This window comes from Oryzias latipes, chromosome 1, assembly GCF_053564925.1.
Source record: "Oryzias latipes strain Hd-rR chromosome 1, Olatipes_Hd-rR_3.1".
NCBI lineage: Eukaryota > Metazoa > Chordata > Actinopteri > Beloniformes > Adrianichthyidae > Oryzias > Oryzias latipes.
Genome location: NC_136237.1, coordinates 36,430,251 through 36,447,717, shown reverse-complemented (window position 1 = coordinate 36,447,717; position 17,467 = coordinate 36,430,251). Strand labels below are relative to the sequence as shown.

At 39.8% G+C, this 17,467-nt stretch overlaps 1 protein-coding gene and 1 long non-coding RNA gene across 4 annotated transcripts in view; one reads left to right on the top strand and one right to left on the bottom strand.

Moving 5' to 3' along the window:
• Positions 1-17,467, bottom strand: part of sorcs3a (sortilin related VPS10 domain containing receptor 3a) — a 260,608-nt gene that overhangs the window by 47,068 nt on the left and 196,073 nt on the right. Inside the window, exons 7-10 of the mRNA XM_023954909.2 lie at positions 17,252-17,370; positions 7,449-7,538; positions 6,992-7,171; positions 1,795-1,941 (exon numbers count right to left, since the gene is read on the bottom strand). Of these exons, the coding sequence (XP_023810677.1) occupies positions 1,795-1,941; positions 6,992-7,171; positions 7,449-7,538; positions 17,252-17,370 (536 nt within the window). The remainder of the gene's footprint in view (positions 1-1,794; positions 1,942-6,991; positions 7,172-7,448; positions 7,539-17,251; positions 17,371-17,467) is intronic.
• Positions 11,395-15,721, top strand: LOC111947446 (uncharacterized). Of its 3 annotated transcripts, none has more exons than XR_013658608.1 (4): positions 11,395-11,522; positions 12,236-12,302; positions 12,814-12,934; positions 15,634-15,721. It is a non-coding gene; the product is annotated as an uncharacterized LOC111947446 (long non-coding RNA). The 3 variants fall into 3 exon arrangements; XR_013658606.1 differs by having other exon boundaries at positions 11,417-11,550; XR_013658607.1 differs by lacking the exons at positions 11,395-11,522; positions 12,236-12,302 and having other exon boundaries at positions 12,795-12,934; positions 15,610-15,721.

The following is a 17,467-nucleotide window of genomic DNA, read 5'->3' as shown; positions in this document are numbered from 1 at the left end:
CTGACATGTTTTTAAAGATTTGGCTGAATGAAACAGAGACTTGATGCTCCAACCAGAAACCAGGAGTGGTATAATTCTCTTTAGGCATCAAATGATTGTTTTTTTGGGTTGATTTTGAAGTTGCTGCTCTCCAACCATCCTCAGGCAAGAGCCTGCTGCTGCCAATGTGACCAGACATGAAGACTGGAGGCGTTTGTGGCTTTGCTGTCACTGAAGAGCTGGACTGATCTTCCCGAGGAGCTCAGACTCAATAAATCCCCATCATATTCAATTCAGCTACTTAAACTAGTTTATATTACACAGTCTGTGACTTATTTTAATGATTTTTCTTTCATTTCTGTTTTGAGGATGAATGAACTCATGAATAATATTATCTTAAGCAACATCACAAGATGGATCTGCATACTCATTCCTGTTTATGGGCAGGGATTGCAAATGGAATTGGCTGAAACGAGCTTCCTGTGAATGCTGGCAGGCTTCGCCCTCGGGGAGCTTAGTTATCCTGGAGGAGCTCGGAGGAGAATTGGGCCTCCTCGCCATCTAACGGAGGCAATTAAGGCAGGTTGGGATGACTCCCAGGGGAGGTGTTTTGGACATTTCCCAGCAGGCAGAGGCCGCTGGGCAGACACAAAACCTGCAGGGGAGATTATGTCTTTCTGACATGGAAAGATTTCAGTTTGATCAAGAAGGGTAGGATGAGTTAACAGAGGAGGAAAGGAATTTAAGATTTCCAGCCAAGTTGATGCAAGCAAAAGTTTGAAAGGGCCTAAAAGCAGAAAACTTATAAATGAAACCTTTGTTTCGACAAGACTGAATATTAAAACCTCTTGTAGGAAAGTGTAGTTTTTCACATTGGATGACATCACATCATCAGACAAAAACATTTTTGAGCATCATAAAAAAAAAATCAAGAACACACAACAGTGATTGGTCCAAGTCGGTCTGAGTCAACATATCTATGGCAACTACTTTTGCCAATCAGGAGTAAGCTTGTTTGAAGTTCACACCCCTTCCACTGAAAGAGTACTCAGGAGTATCTGTCAATCAAACCTTCGAGAAAGGGGTCAGCGGGCACCACATCCTTTTACTGAGGTCAATGATCAATGGTCACAGTAAATGGAAAGAACCAATTTCCACTGGGATTTAGGTATGCTTGGATTACAACATGTCTGGGATGTGTGTTAAATTTGAGAGGGACCTGGCTGCAGACAAAATGGCGCCAGGCATAATTGGCTGGAAGCAAAAATAAATTCACTTTCCCTAACCCTAACCATAATCCAAAAGTGTTCAGAATTGTACACAAACTTTTATTAAAGCTTAAAACAGGAAAAACTGTGACTGTTAGGGTTGTTGGTTAAAGTAGTTTTCAACCGATTTGGGAGTATTTTCGGTTCAAGTCAAGGACTTCCAGGTCTTGGCATTGATGTCTGCAGCCAGGTCCTCTCGTTAAATTTGGCTACTGATACTGGAGATGATAGTTTTGATCCTTTTCTCCACTATTGTAAAAACAGAGTGAAGCCTAAACTTTGGGCAATTCAATGCTAAAAAGGGAAAACAAAAATAATTACACTTCAAATGCATCTTTGGTCATCCATACCTGAACTTAACTATTAGTGTGTTGATTTCAGACACTTACCTAGGAGTTATTATATTTAAAATAATCCTAAAATATGCAAAGCAAATTGCTTGTCAGACAGGAAAAGACAGGGATCAAACCTCTTTCTTGTCAATCTTTTATTTAATGCACCTACGTGGTATTTTTCCAATCTACAGGTACTTTTTTAAACATCTTACCAGTATGCAATGAATTTCATTCCCATCCAAGTCTGTGGGAGGAGCCTGCAGCAGCCTCCAGTCCCGCCCTTTATTGTAGGTTATGTAGGTCTTCACCTGGCTGTCCTGCCTCTTGTTTGCGATCAGCATGCCTTTTATTCCAGCCACCTGGTGGAAACAGGCAGATTTAGTGACAAATGAAGTAAATCAGCAGGATGGATTTCCTTTGCATTCCCAAAAACTTCATAACAGTTGAGTCAGGATGAAGGAACAATAACATTTAAACTAAAAAGCCATTTTGTGTAGAAGAGCTATAGTTTCATCAAAAACTGCTAAAAGCAAAGAATCCATCTGTCCGTTTCATCTGCAGCTTTCAATCTGACAAGCCAACAAAATCTTGACTGTCAAAAACCCTAGAACATGTTGAAGTTGTTAGATCCATTTCATCCATCGTTTTCTGACACTATCGAGGTAAAGCAAGCCCTACGTTAAGGAACAAAAACTCCCTGAAAAACTCCTCCACCCAAACCAATGTCTCTTTCGGAGATTAGATGACCTGCTTCAAAGTGTGGCATGCCATTGAAAGGACAGTCACTTGCACTGGTTGCCATGGTTAGGGCCTCCACTGGGGTGAGCTTCCCTCCCAGAAGGGCTTCGGCTCTGTAAGTGGCACTAATAGGCAGCAGATTTGACATTGTCATAGAAACATGGCGTTCAGGATGGATGCGGTTAATGAGGGCCCTCATCCAACCCCACTTGTCAATCGCTGGGGTTATTATTTGTCGTCCCCACCCATTCTGTTTCTGTCTGTCACACACACACAGATACCTGTTTCCAAACATGGGTGCCCACCAGATTAGGTTTCCTTCAACCCACCACTCACTCCCACGTCTCTTTCTCCACAACAAAGTGCAGGACGGAGGTTTCTGTTCCTCGGCACACAGTTTCTGAAATTCCCTTATCTGCTAGCTGTTTGCAGCGACAATATCTGCTCTCTGCAGCCAGCCAGGGGAAATGAGACAGAAAATACGGCGTGACGACTCAGCTGCAGCATGCGAGCAAAAACAGGAACATTCAGCTGCTTTTAATAACTTCTGCTTTATCAGTGTGGAGGCCAACATCAGGCCCAAGTTTCACTATAAAGCAAAAGTGGGACATGAAGCAAAATCATTATATTTACTACATAAATACTACGTACTACTTTGGCTTCTTAGCCAAAAAAAGTACCAACAAATATTTTATATTTTTAATGATCACACTCCTCAGCTTTACTGTTTTGACTTAGTTTAGTCATATCTACCTGTAAAATAAAGAGTGGATCCATTGCTCAATATTAACTAAAACATTTTTAATAAACATTTTCAGACACAAACTCCCATGAATATATGAGAACTTGCAAAATAGATTTTAAATGAGCTTTTTAGATATTCTCCTAAATAATTTACTAGAGTTTGATCTTTGTATCCATTTGATTTCTATCCATCCCTTCACCAGACTTAGAGGTATGTCCTCCTAGTTGAACATGTCTTTACTGTTCTTGCCAGATGTTATAAACCTCCCATGTCCAAAACAAGAAATGCTCAGTGTGTTAGCAGGAAATGTTCTTCCCAGTTGTGTTTTGTTAAAGTGAAATAAACCCTTCTACATTACACTAACAGAAAGATATTGGGGTCACTTCTGAGAGGAAAAGCAACTCCAGATTGGTATAAAAATCATTTTGGTTTTTCAAATGTGATTTCACTTATTTAAGCCCATGGTCTCATTAATATATTCATGTCTCGGTTTCAGGGTGTGACGAGGAAGGATACCCATTTACCAGAACAAAGCAGAGAAAGTGGAGCGACTTTCCTGAACAGCCGGGAATAACCAATCATTTAAAGTGAAGCGATTTAGCGATACACTTTCTGACTCATCTGCTGGGTTACGCTTTTGTGGGTTTGGTTTTGGGCACGCTCCAGAAAAAAAAACACAGACGTGAAGAGTCAGATCATCATCACCCGCTAATTCTCTCCACTGACAACAACCCACTTCACGTCTTCAATCAATCATCGGGATCTGTTTTACAGCGAAGCGAGACACAAAGAGATAAATGACTGCTGATACTCTGAACTCCAGCCAATCAGCAGCCACCTGCTAATCCGTCTCTCCCATGGATAGGAAGCTGACGGGGTGACGAAGAGCCCTGATGGCAATAGAAAGCAGTTTGCACAATGCAGCCTTGAGATTGCAGCAATTGCTCTTATTCAGTCTGACTAACAATAAAATAATACCTCTAATTTAGGAGATAATTGGCCGATTTTCTGTGTGGAGAAAGAATTATAGATTTATTTAGAAGAGAGCTAAGACACTTCTGGAAGAAAACATTAACTTTAAGTGGAGGAGCAAAACAAAACACACTCACTCCACAAATTAAACACTTTTTTTCAACATTGAACTGTTTCCACAGCTTCCACCTTTTTCATAGATCTTGTTTATGAGGAAGCATTCTTGTACTTGGACTTTCAATTTGAACAGTTATGGTTGTGTTGCATCATTTAAAAAAAAAGGTACAAAAAGCCTTTGAACACCATAGAATTAAAAGAAAATTAAATCTAAAGGGTTACACCAGGATAAAGCCTTATTCAGAACTGTCCTTTTGAGTGGACATGGGCTGTTTGTGGGCATAAATTGGGCAAATGTGTAGGGTGCAAGCAGGTGGCCCACACTAAATAACAACGTCTTAGAGTGCTCAGCGAGCTTGTAAAGCAAAAATTGTTGTGCGCGACATTCCGTAGTGAACACTTAAAACAAAACGTAAGGGTAAAGTAGGAGAGACGCAGATGCATCATACAGATTTTTAATTTTTCTCAACCCTCACAAATTCTGCGCAGGGAGTCGGTCAGTGTTGTTCAAGTGATAAGTGACTGTCTAATAAGAACATTAGACAATCAGAGCGTAGTTTGTGTGGTCATCCAGCGGGCACTTGCCTTACACCTGCACACCTCCTGCATTTGGCATTTGCACACAGTCGGTAAGGGGCCAGTATTGACGATTAGAATGTGGCTTAAAGGCACCATAGCATATCATTGTGATAAGTGCGAGCAACTTGTAGATACTTCACTTAGCAACAAAAATTGTGAGCAATATCAGAACTAGTTTTAAGCCAGATGCCAGCTTAGAAGAGGAAAACCAAGCTGGAAATGTCCTCCATCATGTGAAAAATGCCACAAGGACGTGTTAAAAACACCAAAAAACATGTTTTGTTTTTTTTGGGAGTTGGGTTTTCATTGGAGTAAAAAACAATCAAATACATGTAAGAGAATGTAATTAAACAATCTATGTTTCCTTAATTGAATACAGTGTATACCTGTCTATGTGCAGAAATCTTGGGAGATTTACTCATTTGATTTTACTTCTAACCTGTAAATAGTTGTGTGCAGACTTTTTTTTTTTTTGCTGTGTGAACTCAGTTTTGTAATTTACTTATGACACTTTTATGTTTTAACTTGTAACTGTAATATCGACTGTCCCCTCACTCAAACCCCTTATCCCCCATCTCTGACATCCCACTCTGTTTCTTTTTCTCCTCTTCTGTTTCTCTTTTTCCATCCTGTCTAACAAGGAATGCGTACAAATATAATTTTCATAGATAAAGCTTAGCCTCAAATACAAAAGGAGTTTATACAGATATAAACTCAGTCTGTGTGAAGATCCATAAACCCCAATTGTAACAATAAAATCTGTCCAATACAAGAGGCACTCAGCTCTGATCTGCTTGCTCAGCTGTTGGACAGGACAAGTAAAAAGAAAAAGAAAAAGAATGTAATTAAGCATTCTATGTTTCCTAATTTGTGGAATTTTCTTTTAACAAAATTGAAATACTAAAGATTCTATCTTACTTCAGACAAGATAAGAATATTACCTTCAATGCAAAGGAAGTGAATGCCCTTTTTTTTTTGCATTTGCTCCCTGCATTTTGACCACATGAAGAACAGGGGCTGCTCATTTCATTTTTAAAATCTTTAAATACTCGTCCATCCGAGCATTTAAACTTATTTTTGTCAGTCGAGTTGTTTTGGAAACCATGGACCGAACTAATGCTGCATGGAAAACAGGATCTGTATGCACACTCAGACCTGTGCTCACATCCACATGCTGGGCAGGAGAAGTAATGGTGCTGTTAATTACAACCCTGCTGTCACTGCAGCTGGCCAATATCTCACTTCCTTCCTTCACTCTCTGTCACACCTGCCAGTGTAGGAGTGATAAACTGGGTTCAGCAGAAAGCGCAGAGGAAAGGCAATACACTCTCCTGCTATGAATGCAAACACATACAGCGGATACCCAGTAAGCTAACAAGGTCATTACAAGCCCCAAGAATCACAGCATTGAGTTCCATTTAGCCTTTCTCCTCCTGTAACTGTCCACTATGAGGAAGGACAAGAACAGCCTGTAAAACATCAAGCTAGAACAAACTTTAAGACTAAAAGAGTCATTATATTGTCAGAAAAATCCCTGTCATTAGACATATGTTGGGTAGGCAGCAACCGTTAGAATGACAATAAATACCTTATACATCCATGAAGTTTTTAAATGTAAGTCTTTGTGCCAAAGACTACTTTTTTAATAAACAAAGCAACAGGTTACCGAAAACGCTTTCAGAAAAATGTATAAACACAGCCAAGGTGCTTAAAGACCTTAAGTAACTGCATTCTTGTGAAGTTCGAAAAACCAAATATAAACATGCAGCATCTAAGCCTTTTACTGCTAAAATTGAAACAATCTTGATGCCAAAGGATGAACCAATGAAAAATGTTTTACCTATGCCAAAACCTAATAACTGCTTTACTTTAACTTCACTTATGAATAGCCAAAACTGAACTAACACATTTAAACTCTTAAAACTGAACATGGTTTTAATCTTTAGCAGTCACGACCTATAGTTTGGCTAAGCATTGAACATTTGCCTCTTGTCTTGCCCCCAAAGTGTTCTTTTATTTATGTGTTTGTATTTCATCACGTACCCTCTTTATGAATAAACATATTCTCTCTCCATCGTCACTTTATTTTCTTTGTTTTCATCGTTGAGTCTGTGTCAAAGCAAATTGTGGGGCATTTTTAATAAATACATTTTGATCAAAATAAACTATTTTAGGCGTCACTTTTATTCATTTGAGCTCTTCTAAAGGGGTTCACACAGGTAACATTGTAAATCAGTAAAAAGTTCAAATGTTTCCACCTCATACAGGTCCAGCATTTGGTTCCCACCAATGCCCCTGGTGGTTTTGACATTTTCCATGGCCAAAGTGAAGAAAATCCCTCGTGTGTCGGACAGGTAGAGGTTGTAGGTGTCGTTCTGGTTCCACTCCTGCACCGCGGCAAACACCTGCTTCTCATCTGTGCTGACGATGTGTAAATCCTGTCAGGGAGCCGCAATACAGATGAAGAGGAAATATGACTGGAGGTGTTGGGGTGATGGATTAGAACACGTGGACTCAAAAGATCAATGCTGTGATGTGAATATAAATAGTTGCAGACATCCAGAACGCTATCGCTCAATCAGGAAGTCACTTGAAAGTAAAGCGCTCACAGCGTTTACTGTATAACTGGCTCAAAAGGTTTTCTTCAATAGTTTCATCTTTTGGTAGCATCAGAACCTGATAGGAACATAAAAAAAATTATTCAGGTGCACTTACCTTAGGCAGGGAATATTTTGGAAGTTTGATTTCTATGAAGGAGTCTCTCCTGTAGGACACATAGTAGGTGGCTCGTCCTGACGTAGGAACCTACAACACAGAAATACACTTAATTTATTAAAAATAATATAGCCTCTGACTCCATTGTTTAGAGATGAAAGTAAACTTTCGGCTTTTAGTTCACACATTTGCAGTTAAACAACACACTATTTGAGTGTTTAAGTGCAATAACGAATGAAAATGACACCAAAATGCTATGTGTTTAGCCTGTAAATAAAAAGACAAGATTACATTTCGCAAAATATATTTAAAGTGATAAATCCTCAAAATGGGCCACACATGTTAGCATTAAAGATCCACTCCAATGAATGAATTTTGTTTTTGATGTTTTTACAATTGTTCTTGGTGCATTTTCCTTAAGATGGAAAACACAGATCAAAAAAATTAGGATTTTAAACTGCCGACACAGCAAAAACCTTTTAGTAGTACAAACTACAATTGGCTGCCACAACAACCCTACTCCACTGTATTCCGATGAATCCACTTGCAGACAAACAGATTCATGTACGTCCTTGTTTTCCTCATCTGAGCTGGAATCTGGCTCATAACTGAACGGCTGGATAGCTCCAATATTGCTTTCCATTTAAGTTGCAGCAATAATGTTACATTAGGGTTGGGAGGGGCTGTAAGCTTGCAGGAAGAGTGTAAACAAATGGATGATGGGAAGTGAGGGTAGGCTAACTCTATGCCCACAGTTCTGCCTACAACTCGGAGGCCAAATTCTAATGAACTCCGGCTGCTCTGCAGAGACTATGTCCAAGAGAACTATTTTGATTTTGGCCAAAAACTGCATAATCCAAATTAGAAGACCACAGTGATCGCTTTTAAAATAGCTCACAAAATTATCAGAGTAGGCTTTTAACATCTTAAACCTGCTCTACCTACAGCAAGAAAATCTGAGCATCCACCTAGCGGATGTTCCATGTAATTTCACAGATCCACAGCTCACAGGGATTCATGTGGCAACCTTATGAACTCAGAGGAGCAGAAACGAACTGTGAGTTTGTTTTAAAGCTGTTTGTGCACATTTTGCTTTTTTGTTTTTGTGAGGGGGCTGAAAGACTTAACCTCTGTAAGGTGACCAGACACCCATGAATTTCTAACACTGCTTAAGTTTTGCATCAGACTGTAAGCATAGGAGTGGCAGACAGTGTTGCAACAAGGGATTTTCTATTGTTGAAAAAATGTACCATGAAAAAACATAAGTGTGATCCAAAAGTGATGATACAAAAAATCTTTTTCAGCAGCTATTTTTAATTTTTCATTTTTGGATAATTTATCTGGTGTTGTCCCTGATGAGATGTTCTGTTTACCTAAGACATGTTGTTCAAAGGGAACAGGGGGATTTATCTTTGCCTGAATGAACTGCAGTGACTTTTTCTGTGCTGCATTCATGTAAACAAGCCAGTTTTGAACTAAAAATCTAAAAATGTAATTGCTAAATCTTAGTCTGTCAAACAAACTACAGGTTTTGTCTTTGCACAGCTTGATTTTCAAGGAAGTACAGTATTTCCCCCTTACTCAGGTTAGGGACCCGGGTAAATACGCCCGCAAATACGCGAATACGCGAATACGGAGCCGAAGGTTCTTTCTTTTATCAAAAACCCATCTGAAATATTTCTGATGCTTTGTAAACATTTATTAAAGAACTTTGGAATATTGCTCAACATACAATTTTTTTTCTTCTTTTTTTCTGAGCAATAGATTTTACTGTAGAGTACTTTATAACACATATTAGGAGTGTCTCTCTGTCACCCTGTGCCTTACACCAGGAGTTCTTACTACCTCCTTCATCACTTCAGTTTGAGAGGTCATCGTGTTCCAAAAAAGGCCAGTTTTATCCATCATTCATTCATCTGGACAGTGGTGGGCCGTCAAGGCCTTCCCTGAAGGCTTAAAAAATATCTGAATCATGTGTTAATTATATTTTATCCATGCATACTCAGTAAATCATTCCAAATGGTCCGTCCATTCCATTATATTGTGTTTATGATGGTTTTGCTGCTACCAGACAGATGTATTTTCCACACTGGAGCATTTAACCAATCACATTTCAGCTGTCCTTTGTTGCCAGGCAGATTAAGGGGCTTCATTCTTCGTTCTAAAGGACCTGTGATGCAAAATCAATGTCGGTCATTCATTTCTTTCAACCAATCAGATTTTGAGTTGGTTTCAGAAGGGCCTTCTAGTAGGCTTAGGCAACATCACAGCATTCAGACCCTCTGATTGGACAGATGTTTCAGGAAGTCATATGCAGCCTTGCCCAGTTTGACACAGAGCCGCTGAGCACCTTTTGGTCTGTCTCAGTTAAAAACAGAGTTGACTGTAATGAACGCCATGGAGGATTTTGCAAGAAGATCTCCCACTTATCTCCTTGACTTCCTTCATCAGAAAAATTTAAATCATGACCAGCTGTACAGATATGTATGTTTGGCACTGACCATCCCTGTTTTCACTTCGTCTGTCGAGCTGACATTTTTGGCTTTAAAGCGAATTAAAACCTACGGAGAAACACGACTGGACAGACTCGGCTCTCAGCACTGGCCTTGATGGCAAAAAAAAAAGGACTTTTTGACGGAACTGAAGCGCGATAATCTACATGACAGGGTGATCGAAATGTGTTTGAGGAAAGAGAGGAGAATGGATTGTGTCTTCAAATAATCTTATTATGTGATGAGTGAAATAATAAATATCGTAATAAATAATATTCCATATTTTTGAGATTATTTTCAATGGTTTTGCGGGCTGTAGTTGCAAAATGATATTTGTTTACTGTTTTGTTTATTCAGTTTATTTGGAGACTTTTATTTTGGCTACAGGAATTTTAAACGTGCAATGCATATTGTTTCAGCACAAAACACTAGTAACTCGTTTAATAACCAAAATATATAGAAATGATACATGCACTTTTATTTTCCAATTTATTAATTTGTATTGATACTCCCATTACTATTCTTTATGGTTGGTACTTATAATAAAAAATGTGTTTTTTCCATGCAGCTAATGCAGCAACCCGAGTGTACTCTGCCTTTGCCTAAAAGCAGCTGGGATAGGCTCCAGCAACCCCGTGACCTTAAAAGGGATAGAGTGGTTTCATTAGATGGATAGATTATGGTTTTTCCTCTGGTGCTTTCATTGATGATTTCAATTGTTGAATATTTTTTTCACAGATATGTATTTTTTTGCGTCACCAGAAATCCTGAAGTTTCCAAACCAGGCGGTGTTTGCTGTCAAAGACCTGAACCTAAAGACGCAGAGCCTTTGCAAACACTCCCAGCTGTTCAGGGTTTTTTTTGGGCAAATGGGGAATTGAGTTACCATCGGCCTCAAAGCCACAGAAGACTAGTACTTTGTTCGCCCAGACACATGGAGCAATAGCAGGCTGCAGCTTCATAACCCACTTTCCCTTCCCATCAACAACAACAACACGATATTCATTAGAGAAAAACCATCAATTCACAGCTGCAGGCTCGCTGCAGACGAGGAACAATGCGAGCATTAACGTTGCACGACAGCGCCAATTCTGGTACTGATCCTGTAACCGCGCCGCATGGCTCAGACCAGAGAAAACTGGCGTGGGGAGGGGAAAAGAACGACCTAACTGTGAGCACAGCAGAACATTCCCACAAGCAATCGAATGAGGGAACAGGAGATCGATGGCCGGGTAACCGCCGGCAGTTTGAACTTTAAGAGGAATTGGTATGATTGATTTTTTTTTTTCCCATCCCTTCTAGGATCTTTCATCTGTGACTTTAAAAAGTGGAGGTGCTTGGACTGGGGAGGTGTGAGTTTACTTGAAAGACCTTCCAGAGGTCAAATAGGATCGAAAGATCTTTGCCGGACAACTCCATTTCTTTGTCTCGGGAGCTGCAGATTCCAGACGCAGGCTTGCCTGAAGGTAGCTCAAGTGATACGATTTCTGAGAAATCCATGTTCTGTGAGGAATAAATAATGAGGGCTGAGAAATCTACAGGAGGACAACAAACGTTAAAAAAGATGACATTCGGTGTCGCGGTAAGGGACTCTGTGAATTAATGGCCGGGTAAGCCGGATATTTTTTTTTCCCCGTATTTGAACAAAATATGTCCAAGAGGTAAAACAAGAACTGGAAAAGCAAATGTGACACTTTTCTCCCTGAAACGCAGCAGCTGAGAGGCACACAGCACCATGAGAGTCTGTGCTCTTAAATTAGAGGCAAACTGACAGTGCTGTGGACTTTCACTGCCAACTTTAAAATGTATGAAAGCTCATTTGCAAAAGTCAAAGTAAATAATGTTCAAGCTGTGGAGGAAATTAAAATACATGCCATAAATTGTATGTGTTACTTAAGATTCAGGAAATTACAATTTCAGATTTGATTTTGCTGGAATTGTGATTAATAAGAGGCAGCAGGTGTTAGCTGGGACGGCCCTAAAAACTGTTCCTGCTTCCTGCAAAAATGTCACAATGAGAGAGACGGAACGAGGCGTGATGAAACTTTCATTAATTTATATCATACTTTTTTTGCAAATAAATTACATTGAATGCAATTTTTCAGCCAAACGTGTAGGAAAGCAGAAAAAAAAACATTCCACTAGATTAATGAACCCAGCAGGAAATGAGCAACATCCATAAGTGACCGACATCAATTAACATAAATTGAGACAAAACAAAAGAGAGCTTAATAAGCTACTGAAGTCCTCTTTTTCTGTCATAACCTGCAGTTAAAAACTTTTGTCATTTTCCAGAACATAGTTGTGGCAGTGGCACATGGACGTGGACTTGTCCTTCGAGCCTGCGCAGTGGGATTTTAAGGTGAAGTGCAGTGAGCGCAGTCCTGGCCCCACCCTTTACACCCGTGGTTCATCTGTCATGGCCTAGCAAGCTGGGACGGTGACAGCGAGGTCCACGGATCGTAGGTTTTATATCAGACTGTCCGTGTCCTAGCCTCTGGCTCAAAAACCTTCCTTGGAGGCGCGAGAAATATGTTGGCCGGTGACCTCAGGATGAGGTTCATACGCCCAGTGGCACATGTCACAGAAACATGATGCCGACCAGAAATCGATGGATCCCATGCAGACATTTCTGGGTTTGAAAGATTCATTGTTACCCTGATGAGTGAGGCTAAGGGTGTACTAGCACTTGCCCGAGGTGCACACCCAGGCTAGTAGAGGGAAGGAGACGCCTTACTACTCCATTCTAGTCTAGCTCCAAGCTAGATCTAGCCACTGCCAGTTGTGGCAGTGGTTGATTAGGAATTCACTACTGAAGATCACTGATGCAAAAGTAACCCCAACCCCTTTTCTCGTCTTTTATCTGTTTACAGCCCCTCACATCCTCAAACGTAACATCGCTGCTGTAACAAAAGTGATGAGCAATATTGGAGCTATCCAGCTGTACAGTTTTTAGCCCGATGCCAGCTCAGACAAGGAAAATGAAGACGTACGGTACGTGAATCTACACTCGTCAAACAGAGGATGCATCAGAATGGAGCGGAGCAGAGAGTTTGTGACTCGCCCAGCGTCTTTTTTACGTAACAACTACTAGCTTTTTCAAACTGCATTTTTTTTTCATCTGCTCCTGATTCACAATGATTTAAATAATTTTTAAACAATTTTAAGCTTAACGTTCTTTATACATGCCCTCCATGATGAGAAAAATGCCACAAGAACATGTTAAAAGTACTGAAAACACCATTTTCATTGGTGTGAACAGGCACTCAAGTTATAAAGCTATTTGGGTTTGTTTGGTTTAATTATCATTATTATTTGGTTTGCATAATTTGACCAAGGCTTGCAAATTTGTTGACCTTTTGTAACTTTTTTCATGAAAATCTTTGCTTTTGTTAATTAACTTTCTCCATCCAGACTGATAGATCAACACTGGTTTGGAAAAAAAAAAAAATCTCCTCTAACTGGTGGTGCGTTTTCCTTTTTCCTTTTTTTTATTGTGATAAAATAATGTTGCCAAACCTGATAACTACAGAAAGTCAGCAAATTAATCACAGCTGGTTTCCACAGGTCCTTTAAAATCAATACGAATCTGTTATAATCTGCTTTTGCATCCTTTTAGGCCAACTTCTTCAGAAAATTAGGCCTAAATGTAAAATCAATGCTATTAGATCTAGTCACTTAACTCAAAATGGTGTTGTTTTGAATGAAACTATAGCATTGCATTTATCAGAGGAAACACTGGAAAGGTTTGTCCTGGTTGATGCTGTGGCACTTGGTCATGTTTTCTCCCAGTTAAAGCCACCTGCCTTTTAGACCCAATCCCCACATCGCTGTTAAAAACATTTTAGGACTTCTTTAAGTTTGAGCTTTTAAATATTTTAAATTACTCTCTTTAGACAGGTGTCTTCCCTGCTGCCCTTTAAACGGCAGTGGTGAGGCCTCTTCTGAAGGACAGTAATTTGGATCCATACAACTATAACAATTATCGTCCAGTATCCAACTTACCATTTTTAAGTAAAATGAACGTAAAAATTGTTTTAATCCAATTTAATGAGTTTTTGAATAGAAATAACATATTTGAAAAATATCAGTCCGGTTTTAGGACAAACCACAGTACAGAGACGGCCCTTGTTAAAATAGTAAATGATATTAGATGTAACCTGGACTGTCAGAAACTCTCAGTCCTACTGGATCTCAGTGCTGCATTTGATACAGTAGATCACAGTATTTTACTCAACAGGCGGAGAGGTTTGGGCATCTCGGGTACCGTACTAAAGTGGTTTTACTCCTATCTCACAGATCGAAGATTTTACGTAAGTATGGATACACATCAACTGCGTGGTACCCCAGGGTTCAATTTTAGGCTCGCTACTTTTTAATCTATATATGCTGCCATTTAGGAGGGAGCCGGTTTAGCTTGTGCTGGTTTGCGGCGCCTTCCGTCCGTGAAACCAGGGTTCAACTCCGGGCTGCTCCCTGTTCCCCTCTCCACCCCCGTGCCAGTCTCAAGCCCAGCTTGAGAAGGTTGCATCAGGAAGGGCATCGTAAAACATTGCCAAGTTTACCATGCAACTTGTTCACTGTGGCAACCCCTGATGGGAGAAGCCAAAAGAGGAAGAAAGATAAGCTGCCACTTAGGGACATCATCAGGAGGCATGACATTTGTTTTCATGGTTATGCTGATGACACTCAACTCTACATTGCTGGGTGTCCTGATGACGAAGAGTCGGTCAACACAGTCATGGATGGCAGAGAACTTCCAACAGCTCAACCAGGATAAAACAGAGGTTTTAGTGGTCAGTTCTGAAGACAAGAGAGAGACTGTTTTATCTAAAGAATTACAAAACTTCTCAGTTTGTGTGAGAAACCTGGGTGTTATGTTTGACTCAGAGATGAATTGTATAACTGAAATTAAAAAGATAACAAAAACAGAATTTTATCACCTAAAAAATATTGTCAGAGTCCGCCCATTTCTCTCTCTTGCCAGCACAAAGGTGCTAATGCATGCTTTTATTTCCAGCAGATCAGATTATTGTAATGCCCTGCTCTCTGGTCCTCTCAGAACAAGGATATCGAACCTCCAACTGCTGCAAAATTCAGCAGCACGCGTATTGACAAGGACCAGGGGGGCGGGAACACATTACACCAATTTTAAAATCGCTGCATTGGCTTCCTGTGCACTTCAGGATTGATTTTAAAGTTCTTTTATTGGTTTATAAATGTTTTTATGGTCTCAGGCCTTCATATTTATCTGATATGATTATAAAGTATGAGCCCTCGTGGACCCTGATGTCCTCTGATACAGGTCTTTTGGTTATCCCAAAAGTTAGAACTAAAACATACGGCGAGAGAGCCTCAGGGCAGCAGAGACTGTTCATGTTTTTAAAGGAAGGCTTAAGACCTACTTTTTTAATTTAGCTTTTAGTTGAATTTTAGGAATTTATTTGATATTTTAATTATGTATGTTCTCTTTTTGGTAGTTTGATATATGATATATATTTTTTTTATTTGTTTATTTTTATTATTATTTTTATTATTTTTTTATTTTATTATTTTTTAGTCACACTTACCATTTTACATGTCAATTAAGGTTTCTTTATGTAATTATTTGGTTTTTGCTCTTGTTTTAAATATATTTTGATTAAAATTTTATTCTTTTTACATTTTAGTTGTAACTCGAGTGTTTTCCTCAGAGGGATCCTCCACATCGGTGACTGACCCTTCTCAGTGAACAGGGTCACTGCAGTGGGACCTCCCGGGTCTGACTCTTTTGTTGGGATCTGGGGGATCCTGTGGTAATGTACTCCGTGAACTTGAGTGGGGGGTCACTGTTGTGGATTGCCCCCAAAATAACGTTTCCCCACTTCAGTTCAAATCCAGGCCTCGACATTCCATCGGTTATCACTATTTTCATCAGGGTGTGTATGTGTGTGTGTGTGTGTAGGGGGGGGGGGGTGTCAGCATTGTTTGCCGTGTCATTTTGTTTTCAAATTTGATTGTATTTTATGCAAAGCACTTTGAGTGACATGTGTTGTAAAAGTGCAATATAAATAAAGGTTGATTTGATTTGATTTGAAATGTGAGCCTTCTGTGTTTTCTATTTCAATTTGTATCTTAGACCTGATATAACAAGATTTTTTTAAACTACGTTCTGAACTTTGGAGTTGAAAGACTCGGTTGGTGCTTGATGAGTCTCTTCTGGAGCAGCATTCCAACGGTTTGCTTTGATTTGACATCAAATTGAATGCAGACAGCCTCATTCATCTCAGGGGTCCTCCCCATGGCTTATAACCACTGGATGTAACGCAGACATTTTCTCTTTTTTTGCATAAATCCATTTTAACTTAATTTACTTTTGACCGCAACATACAAGTTATTTTCAAAATGAAATACAAAAATCCCCCTGACTGTAAATTGAACTTCTTATACAGTCATTTTGCTCAATTAGCTGGCATTTAATAATAATAATGGATTGGATTTATCTGCACTTTTCAAGACACCCAAAGCACTTACATTGTGGCCATTATTCATTCACTCCTCATTCATACTTGGTGCAGACTGACAGAGGTGTGGTTGCCAGTTCACACCTACGGCCCCTCTGACCATCACCGGGATCATTCATGCACATTCACACACCAGTGGAGCCACACTGGTGGCAAGGAGGGTGAAGTGTCTTGCCCAAGGACACAACACCATTTTGGCTGGTGGGAGCGAGGATCGAACTGCCAACCCTTTGATCATCGGACGACCTGCTCAACCACCTGAGCCACTGTCGCCCCAACATCTCAACATAAAAAAATGACAAAACTTAATTAACTCAGATAGGTTAACTATATACCTACAAACTTATTATTTATTCAAACTGTTACCGTTTTTCTTTAAATCCAAAGAGCCACAGTGGTGAAACTAAGGAGCCACACGTGGCTCCAGGGCCTCAGGTTGCAGACCCCAGACTTAAACCAAGTTATTTTCACTCTGTCACTGTGGCTACTGTTCTAAGAATCTTGGTTACTAAACTGAAAACTAGTTCTTCGGATGTTCACAATTGCTTTTTTTTTTTTTTCATTTAAATATCAAAGCTTGGTTTTGTGGTCAAAAGTGGAGTTACGGCACTAGTGGCAGAATTTACACAGTAGTTGCAGGCACATGGTCATTGCCTTATATTCTTTTCTCTTAGGAATCATACAAGTACTGTTTAGTTGTATTTAAACTTAATTGATTTAAAAATAATCTTAAAGCCAATCCCGCACACTTCATCAGAATCACCTGTCATGTCGCAGGCAGTGAAGGGCTGTGTGTGTAGAGCCCCACCTGTATGAAGATGTAGTCATCTTGAACTATTAGGGAGCTGATGTCAATGAACCCAGGGAAAGGATAGTTCCTGTTAGCCTCCGTGCACATCTGAGCTCTGCACGTGATGTACTGCACATCTGCAACAGACAGATACAGAGAGGATGAAGGAGCTGTGCTTGGTAAACTTAACGGACGGGGATTCTGTGTTTAATAGGGACTATGATGCCCCCCCCT